General features: G+C 39.8%; 1 protein-coding gene and 1 long non-coding RNA gene across 3 annotated transcripts; one reads left to right on the plus strand and one right to left on the minus strand.

The window, feature by feature from the left end:
* Window positions 1-2,458: 2,458 nt before the first annotated feature.
* LOC133648350 (uncharacterized) lies at window positions 2,459-9,827 on the minus strand. Its single transcript, XR_009825852.1, has 3 exons — window positions 9,404-9,827; window positions 2,833-2,901; window positions 2,459-2,726 (listed from the first exon to the last, which is right to left on the minus strand). It is a non-coding gene; the product is annotated as an uncharacterized LOC133648350 (long non-coding RNA).
* Window positions 8,964-10,304, plus strand: LOC133648348 (5'-deoxynucleotidase HDDC2-like). 2 transcript variants are annotated; one of them, XM_062044348.1, is made up of 6 exons: window positions 8,964-9,119; window positions 9,418-9,539; window positions 9,606-9,708; window positions 9,767-9,835; window positions 9,916-10,054; window positions 10,112-10,304. In XM_062044348.1, exons 1-6 carry the CDS (start codon window positions 9,060-9,062, stop codon window positions 10,237-10,239), a joined length of 621 nt encoding a protein of 206 aa, XP_061900332.1. In that variant the 5' UTR covers window positions 8,964-9,059; the 3' UTR covers window positions 10,240-10,304. The 2 variants fall into 2 exon arrangements, with proteins under 2 accessions (XP_061900332.1, XP_061900331.1); XM_062044347.1 differs by having other exon boundaries at window positions 9,075-9,167.
* Window positions 10,305-10,310: the final 6 nt, after the last annotated feature.

The following is a 10,310-nucleotide window of genomic DNA, read 5'->3' on the forward strand; positions in this document are numbered from 1 at the left end:
AATGTGCATGAGTGTATGTGTGCATATGTACTTGAATATGTACAGTATGTGTATGTGTGCTTGTACAGTGAATGTATATGTACAGTATGTGTATATGTGTGTACAGCGAATGTATATGTACAGTATGTGTATACAGTATGTGTGTTTGAACAGTGAATGTATATGTACAGTATGTGTAAATGTGTGTTTGTACAGTGAATGTATATGTACAGTATATGTTAAATATTCCACTTTGAAAAATACTTTTGCCATAAAAAACATAGTTTTGTTTGACAAAAAAGGGCAGAAAAAAACCAAACAAAAAAAACAACAAAAAAAACTAAAACATTTTGAAATTAGGAATAGATTCGAAGTTGATGTAGACTCCAGAGATTTAAGCGTTAAATATAAAATGTATGTATGCCCTGGCACACCATTATCATCATTTCATGACCCAAGCAAAACACTTTTTACACTTTTATACTGAAATAAATACACCTACAACTTATTAAATAAAAACATAGAAAAAACTACCAGCAGCGGTAAACTTTAGATCCATGAAGGAAAGAAGAAAGTGAATGAATGTTTATAACTGAATACATTTACATATGTATACACATTTGTTTTCTTTTGTATTATCTTTTTTAATGAATTAAGTAACGTTTATGACAACCTTTTTCCAAAACACAACATAGAATGTGAGATATACAGGATAATGCATACATTTGTCATTTGTTTTCAAAACACTTACAAAAAAGTGGGACCCCAAAAATTTACTGTGGGACCCCATTTTTATGACTTGATGGGGTCCCTGGGACCCCATTTTGAATTTTTCCTAGCGCTAACACTGCTGTCAACAGACGAGAAAAAAATGCTTTATTTAAAAAAATATATTATTTATTTAAGCAAGTTCGAGTATCATTGGCAAATTTTCACCTAGTCACGGCCTTGGCGTGCTGCCCGCCTTGGCACGCATATATGTGTCCTCTTTTTGGGATTTCAGAATATGGTCAGCCTACCATAAGAGAGGGGAGGGGTTGAGGAACCAGGCAGCAAGACAAGCCAACATAGAGAGACTAACAGCAATCACGGTGATCTATGTGATGTCATAATTGCCATTTTCGGTCGATAATTATAGCCGATATAATCATGCATCCCTACTTACAACAAAAACAGACACATCTATTGAGGTTGAGAATGTTTTGTTTGTGTAAAAATCAGCACTTTAATTGATAATTGTCATGATCCGTGGTCTGGATCATGTTTTGTTTAGTCATGTTCTGTTTAATTTTGGACTCCCATAGTTCCTGTTTTGTGCACCCCTGGGTTTGTTTTGGTTACCATGGGTGCTGATTGGGTTCACCTGCCTCTGGTTAGTGTTCGGCTCGCTCACCTGCTGCCGAGCACTAATCAGAGAGCTATTTATTCACCTTTCTCGCCACGCTCAGTCTGGCTTCATTGTTTGCTATATGCAACTGTTAGGTTTAGTTATTCCTGTTTTCTGGACTCCTGATTCCTGTGCTAAGTTTTGTTCCTTAGCTTCTTCTGCGATCGGCACGCATTCCTTTTGTATGTTTCCTGTCGTTTTGTATTTTGGAGGATTTATGACAATAACTCATGTTCCTACCTGCACGCTTCGTCCGGAGTGGTCCGTCTGCATCCCGGGAAAACGAACCCGCAGCAACATGCGACCCCCATGAGACAATAACTTATTTTAGTACTACAGGCACCATTTTGTTTTCATTGGAATTCTAGTAATTTATTTTAGTACCATTTGTATTGCTCCAAAAATGTTGTTTAATGCTACAATTTTGGAAAAGTATTGATACAATAAATAGAAAGAAATACATTCTTTAAAGTTGGGGCCCATTGAATTTTCCAGGTGTCCTGGGGTCTCACTACATTGAAACCTATCAACATTACAGTACTTGAAGATAACACCAATGTAGTAAATGAACAAGAATAAAATGATCACAAAAGACCAGGGGCGTAGAAACAGGCTAAACACCAGGGCCTTTTCCACCAAAAGTTCAAGGACTTTTGGTTCCTAGAACCTCTGGTTCCTGGATCTATAAGTTTTTATAGAAGTGTGTGGTTTGTGTTTTCAACGCATTTCACAGTTCAGGGTAGTTTATACAAATCAGGCTGATGACGTGGAGGAGTGGTTTACTATATTTCTATACTGATACCTCGTAAATAAACACAATATTAGGTCAGATTTATTACACAAAAATGTAATTGAAATACAAAGCAATAATTTACAAAAACGATACGATTTAAAAAATAAAGTGTACCGAGTTGTTCATAAAAAGTCAGGCTTTTGTCCGCAATGTCCAACAGTCAGAACGTTGTCCTCTCTGTAAATGATGAACTCATGAGGGTCAGGCGATTCTTTTTGGTCCATTTAAGTTGTAGATAACAAATTATTATTAATAAATGTCGGTGTTTATCTCACGCCAACAGTACGAACATGCCGCTTTAGCGTTAGCTTGTTAGCATTAGCATTCTGTTCACTCGAGATGAGGCTAATAACTACACAAATGGAATGTCACGGACTACTTTTCAACATTTAATAAAGAAAATAGTTAATATTGGATGTTGTTTACCTTCGTTCCACTCGTGTAATGCCTCCGGTTTTTCCACATTTATCCAACAAAGTCAGAGTAGTAAGCATCTGAGGTCGCTGCTTCGAGTCCGGCTTCATACTCCTCCGTAAATACATTTAAGAGTCCGTCCTCTTCTCACAGCTTCGCGTAACGAAATTAATTTTGTAAAAACGAATAAACAACATTAAACTGCACATAATTTAAAGACAACGGCTGAGTAAAAACACTCCAAGATAGTTCCACTGACCAGCGTTCTTCAGCACACTGATGCTCCACAAAAGCTCCTGCAAATCGATAGCTCTTTTCGTTCTTCTTTCTCTCCGTTGTCAAGTTTGTTGTAATAGAAATACACAAGAAATTAAAAATAGACAAGTGTGGAGGTGGCATGGCACATGACTGCCATTGTAACCTACAATGGCAGTCATGTGTTTGAAAAATAAGTTTTAAGGACGCCCCCAACAGTGTTCAACCAACAGCACAGCCCGCCTTCCTGGTCGCTTGGAAAACTCCGAAAAGTTCCTACAAGAATTAAATCTACCCGGATAGTTTTTGGTGGAAACACAGGGTGTACTTTCAAAAGTTCCTGAAAAAGTTTCTGCGGTGGTATGGTATTGTTATTATTATTATTATTTTTATTTTTTTTGTCATAAAAAAATACAATCATCTGTGCTTACGGACTGTATCCCTGCAGACTGTATTGATCTACACTACCGTTCAAAAGTTTGGGGTCACCCAAACAATTTTGTGGAATATCCTTCATTTCTGAGAACAAGAATAGACTGTCGCGTTTCAGATGAAAGTTCTCTTTTTCTGGCCATTTTGAGCGTTTAATTGACCCCACAAATGTGATGCTCCAGAAACTCAATCTGCTCAAAGGAAGGTCAGTTTTGTAGCTTCTGTAATGAGCTAAACTGTTTTCAGATGTGTGAACATGATTATCATCAATTAGCCTTCTGAGCCAATGAGCAAACACATTGTACCATTAGAACACTGGAGTGATAGTTGCTGGAAATGGGCCTCTATACACCTATGTAGATATTGCACCAAAAACCAGACATTTGCAGCTAGAATAGACATTTACCACATTAGCAATGTATAGAGTGTACTTCTTTAAAGTTAAGACTAGTTTAAAGTTATCTTCATTGAAAAATAAGGACATTTTAATGTGACCCCAAACTTTTGAACGGTAGTGTATATTGATATATAATGTAGGATCCAGAAATATTAACAGAAAGAAACAACCTTTTTGTGCGAATGAGTGTGAATGAGTATAAATGGGGGAGGGAGGTTTTTTGGGTTGGTGCACGAATTGTAAGTGTATCTTGTGTTTTTTATGTTGATTTAATAAAAAAATAAATGAAATGTTTTATTTATTTATTTATTTTTTTAAATTTCTTGTGCGATCCACGGACCGGTGGTTGGGGACCACTGCTCTAGATTGTGTGCGGCTCCCAGGGCTGGACTCCCACGCTGTCTCCTTGTTTCAGAATGTCCATGTCCTTTACTGTACAGTTGTAATATTTGGCTGGTCTCTGTTGATTGCGTCTCAGTCCTGCTGTTGCATCTGTCACTTTTGGCTCCAACAAACTCTCTTCGATGGGCAAAAATGTCTTAGTCCTCCTGCTCAGCAGACTTGAGTGCAATCCTTGTGTTGGAGTATAGCTGTGATTCAGTATAGCTGTTGTTTTTAGCTTTTGTCATCAGTCTTTTTGCCGTCTTCACTGCTGACTCCACTTTACAATGGCTTTGTTGTAGGTATAACGGTGAAAATGTTGAGTGTTTGAATTCCCATCTTTCGCTGAAAATTTGAAACCCCTGAATGAATATTGAGGACCATTTCAGGTGTGACAGTATGTGGGATTCCTTGTCTGGCAAAGTGGGTTTTAACGTCCTGATTACTGTGCTTGACTTAATATCTGAAAGGTAGTCGATTTCTCTGAAGTTCAAACAATATTCCACTATTATCAAGTAGTTTCTATTCTCAAACAAACAATCTGTGCCGACTTTAGCCCATGGTCTGTGTCACATCATGGGGTTGCAGTGTCTCTTTTTGCTGATTCACGTACAGTGATCAACAGATGTCACATTTTGAAATGAAGGTTTTAATGTGTGCCATCATTCCTTGCCAATAAACACAATCTCTTGCCCTCCTCGGGCATCCCTCTATACTGAGTGGATAACAATGTGTGATGTTTTGTCAACTGAGATCATCTTGGAATGAGACGTAATTTGAAATTTCCACATTTACCTCTTTTTTCTTATCTGGCCATCCTTTCTTTATGATGGTAATTAGCAACTGCAGCTGTGTGTCTTCTTGTGTTGCTGTTCTAATTATCTTCATTCTTCCAGCCGAAATTGGCAAATAGTCCACCATGTTGCCTACTTCAGTCTCCATTTCCATTTGCCTTTTAGGTGCATCCTGTAAGTAGGCTCTGTTTAACATGTCAGCCAGCAGAATGTCCCTTACCTCGTGTCTCCCTCGCCAGTGATTAGTACAGTATATCATCTGCTACGATGTTTAAACTGTACATGGCAAGCCTTCTAGTGCTTGTGTCAGTTTCTTGTAGAAAACTTCTGACGCAGGACTGATCCTCATCAGCATCCTCAGCCAGCGGAATCTCCTGAGTGGTGTTCTGTCACTTGTGCTCTGGCGAGATCTGGTATGATGTCGTCTATAGTTGGAAGTGGGAAGTGACTTTGATTCAGTGCTTGGTTGAATTGAATCTATGCAGATTCTTGGGCTGTCGCTTGGCTTCTGGATAGATACCATAATGCTAATCCAATTTGTGTTGTGTTCAACAGGAGTAATAATCCCTATATCCACTAGGCTTGACACTTCCTCCATCAGTGGTTAAATTATCACCGCTGGTACTCTACATTTTGGAAGTTTTACTGGTTCCACTCTGGTATCGGTTTCAAATGTACATTCTCCTTCCAAGCATCAATCTGCTCTGAAGACATCTTGAAACTCAGATTGTATTTTCTGCATTGTCGATAAATTGTCGTATTTGTCATTCACAGTCATTAGTTGCATAACATTTTCTCATAATGTATGAATTTCATTGCTTCACTTGCCCAGTAGTGGAGTGATGCACTTCTCATCTACCACCTGAAACTTCATTCTGTATATGGTTTCGGGGGTTTCTTACATTTCCCAAGTGGACAACATTTGGATGTTTTGTACATTACTAGTACTTTAGTAATTTGGGTCAAACATATGTAGTGGAATGACATTGCATGTTGCCCCACAATCTATGTGGAACCATAAAAAGTTATTGTCACCCAGCATACCAACATATAATTCATATTTTGTGTTTCTTCTGTCTGATTTACCCCTTCTTTATTCTGTGTTATGTCTTTACATGAATCATGTTCATCTTCTGCCACTGTTTTTCCTTATACTCCGGCATGCAACTTCAAAGAGTTTTTTTTTCTCCGCACATTTTGCATCGTTTCCTAAAAGCTGGACATTTTACTTCTGTCTCTCATTTAATTATCCACAAAATTTGCATTGCACTTATTTTCCTTTTTCCCATTTTACAGCATGCTTGACATCGTGTACTTCTTCCATTAATTGTCCTTCAATAGTACTGGTTTGTTCTCAGGACATGTCCATAGCTCTGCACACTTGCGGACATGTATCCAAAGGCAGGTTGTCCTCTCTGAGCAGTCTTTCCGTAGCACACAATTTTGTCTATGGTCAGTGAATCCCTTAACTCACCAAAGTTACAGGTGCTTGTAAACATCAGCCACATATTTGTCAATAGGTTCTCACGGACATTGAGTTCTGGCACAAAATAGGTATCTCTCCACTATCGCATTTACTTTTAGGGTGCAATGATCATCAAACTTGTTCATCCCTTTGAGACACTTGTGATTTTGGCTATATAAATAATATTTGATTGATTGATTGATACATCAGCTTAACAGTGCATCATGTTGTGCTCTCATTGCTCATAGGTAGTAGCTTAAATCTCTTACTTGCATTCCAATGAGGTAATAAAACAGTTTTATCTTCGCTGTTTGATCGGCTTCAGTCATCGCCAGGTTTGTGTAGAGAGTGAATTCCTCCTTTCATGTTTTCAACGACTTAGCAAAGGTATTTAAAGGCCTACTGAAATGAATTTTTTTTATTTAAACGGGGATAGCAGATCTATTCTATGTGTCATACTTGATCATTTCGCGATATTGCCATATTTTTGCTGAAAGGATTTAGTATAGAACAACGACGATAAAGATTGCAACTTTTGGTATCTGATAAAAAAAAGGCTTGCCCCTACCGGAAGTAGCGTGACATAGTCAGTTGAACATATACGCAAAGTTCCCTATTGTTTACAATGATGGCCGCATGAAGTGAGAGAGATTCGGACCGAGAAAGCGACAATTTCCCCATTAATTTGAGCGAGGATGAAAGATTTGTGGATGAGTAAAGTGCAAGTGAAGGACTAGTGGGGAGTTGAAGCTATTCAGATAGGGAAGATGCTGTGAGCTGGGAATGACTACAACAGTAAATAAACACAAGACATATATATACTCTATTAGCCACAACACAACCAGGCTTATATTTAATATGCCACAAATTAATCCTGCTTAAAAACACCTGCGTGTTTGTTACGCTAGCTCCTAGCTCCTCTGCTAGCTCCTAGCTCCATAGAACACGCCAATACAATTCAAACACCTGATCAACACACACAATCACTCAGCCCAAAAGACCGTTCACCTAACCCAAGGTTCATAAAGCTTATATATTTTTAAAAAGTTACGTACGTGACGCGCACATACGGTCAAGCTATCAAATGTTTAGCAGCCAAGGCTGCATACTCACGGTACCTGATATTCAGCTGGGAATGACTACAACAGTAAATAAACACAAGACATATATATACTCTATTAGCCACAACACAACCAGGCTTATATTTAATATGCCACAAATTAATCCTGCATAAAAACACCTGCGTGTTTGTTATGCTAGCTCCTAGCTCCTATGCTAGCTCCTAGCTCCATAGAACACGCCAATACAATTCAAACACCTGATCAACACACACAATCACTCAGCCCAAAAGACCGTTCACCTAACCCAAGGTTCATAAAGCTTATATATTTTAAAAAAGTTACGTACATACGCAAAAAAAAGTTGCGCACATACGGTCAAGCGATCAAATGTTTAGAAGCCAAAGCTGCATACTCACAGTAGCACGTCTGCGTCTTTGTCATCCAAATCAAAGTAATCCTGGTAAGAGTCTGTGTTGTCCCAGTTCTCTACAGGCGTCTGTGTATCGAAGTCAAAAGTCCTCCTGGTTAGAGTTTCTGTTATCCGAGTTCTTCCATCTTGACGGCATCTTCCGGGAATGTAAACAAAGAAGCGCCGGCTGTGTACTGTTGTTGCTGACTACGTTCGAAAAATACGTCCATTTCGCACCGACAACTTTCTTCTTTGCTTGCTCAGCTTCCTTCTCCATAATGCAATGAACATGATTGCAACAGATTCACGAACACAGATGTCCAGAATACTGTGGAATTATGAAATGAAAACAGAGCTTTTTCGTATTGGCTTCAATGTGGAAGGCATATCCGTGTTCCCCGGGTTACGTCACGCGCATACGGCATCCTCAGAGGCGTTTCGAACCGGAAGTTTAGCGGCAAATTTAAAATGTCACTTTATAAGTTAACCCGGCCGTATTGGCATGTGTTATAATGTTAAGATTTCATCATTGATATATAAACTATCAGACTGCGTGGTCGGTAGTAGTGGGTTTCAGTAGGCCTTTAAGTCCATATTCCACTGTGCGGGAGGTTTTATTTTTTCTTAATTTTTTAGGTAAATCCACATGTGTCCTTTAAAACCATGTTTCAAATCGTACTGTCTCTTGACTTTGCAACCCGGACGATTGATCGGTACCATTGTTCCTTGGGTGCACAGTCATAGACTACACAGAGATACATCAGTGGCTGTAGCTATAGGCACCAATCTACATTTCTGCCAGTGGGTGTATATTTAAAATATATATATATAGACGCTCAGCGAAGTTAATATCCCATATGATTTGTGGCTTTATTATTTTGTAAAACGGACCAAACTCGCCACAAAATTAACTACAACAAGATTTATTTAAAAAAAAATATTTTAAAGATTGAAAGTTGCCAACTTGCCATCAATACCACGTCGGCGCCTATGGCTGTAGCCACGTCTTTGTGCAGCATAAACACAAATAACAATTCCTATTGTAACAGGATATATATATAGTATAACTTGTATTTATGATTATTATATGCCCTGTGATGAGGTGGCGACTTGTCCACGGTGTACCCCGTCGACCGCCCGAATGCAGCTGAGATAGGCTCCAGCTGCCCCCGTGACCCCAAAAGGGACAAGCGGTAGAAATGGATGGGATATGTCAATTTATCAAGCAAGCACCAGTGACTCTTACACCATGGTAATGCGCACTTTAAAACAGTAGGTGGTGGTGTAGCAATATGTTGTGTCGTGAGCGAAGAAGACCACAAACAAACATGGCGACCGCCGGGGACAACTCGGTAGGCATGAAGATGCTTCAATTTCTCAAACTAATCGGACAGCTTAAAGTAAGGCACAGTTCGCGACAAAGTCCTTAATTTTTAATGCATGTACATTAGTTTCCATGCCTTTTAAAAGGTCTTAAATCTACGAGTGTATTATTAATGTAGTCTACATGTTAAAAGTGCACCCGTATTCAGCCCAAACCCATGGACATATTTCCTATAATAGAACGACGAAGGCGTGTTGTCAATAACACGACGTCACATATCAATCAATAATATATTAAGAAATGTTAAATTACCTTTACTTCCGCAGAGGGTTCCTCGGACAGGCTGGGTGTACAGAGAGGTGAAGGAGCCAGAGAGTGTGTCAGACCACATGTACCGCATGGCCCTCATGTCTCTCACCATCACTGACCCCACGGTGGACAAGGACAGGTGAGCTCTTTCACGCAGTCAGCTGTCTCTTTGGACACGGGCTGCCCTCCTATTGCCTGACTTCAGGTGCATGAAGCTGTCTCTAGTCCATGACATGGCCGAGTGCATCGTGGGAGACATCGCCCCGCTGGACAACGTCAGTAAAGCTGAGAAACACAGGCGAGAGGAGGTGAGTGAGTGGGCTGGTCTTCTGTTCGTTTTAGTCGTTATAAACTCATTTCCCTCAGGCAGCCATGAGGCAGCTGATAAGTTTCACTCCAGGCAGCGTTGGACAGGAGTTGTATGGCCTGTGGGAGGTAGAAATGATCGTTTACTTCACACAATGTCCGCCTCATATGAACAACTGCTTTCATGGAGGAAAATGTTTACTATTCAGGAGTACGAAAACCAGAGCAGCCCCGAGGCCAGGCTGGTGAAAGAGTTTGACCGCCTGGAGATGATCCTGCAGGCTCACGAGTATGAGGAGTTGGAGGGAACGCCGGGAAGGTTGCAGGAGTTTTTCGACTCCACTGAAGGTGAGTCCGTCGCCTCGTTGTGGCAACCAGCATATTGTTGATTTGCGTCTTCTTTAGGTCATTTCCAGCACCCGGATGTGCTTCAGCTCGTCAGCTCTTTGAACGACGAAAGGAAAAGTCATATGACACGTTCAGCAAATATCTCTGGGAAGTCGCAGCCGCAAGCTTCTTTACATGCTTCGTGACATAAAACTAAAAGGTGGGGGCACATAATGCACACATACAATTCCATTAAAAAAAAAAAGTTAAAATGATA

The sequence above is a fragment of the Entelurus aequoreus genome, linkage group LG04, assembly GCF_033978785.1.
Source record: "Entelurus aequoreus isolate RoL-2023_Sb linkage group LG04, RoL_Eaeq_v1.1, whole genome shotgun sequence".
Lineage (NCBI taxonomy): Eukaryota > Metazoa > Chordata > Actinopteri > Syngnathiformes > Syngnathidae > Entelurus > Entelurus aequoreus.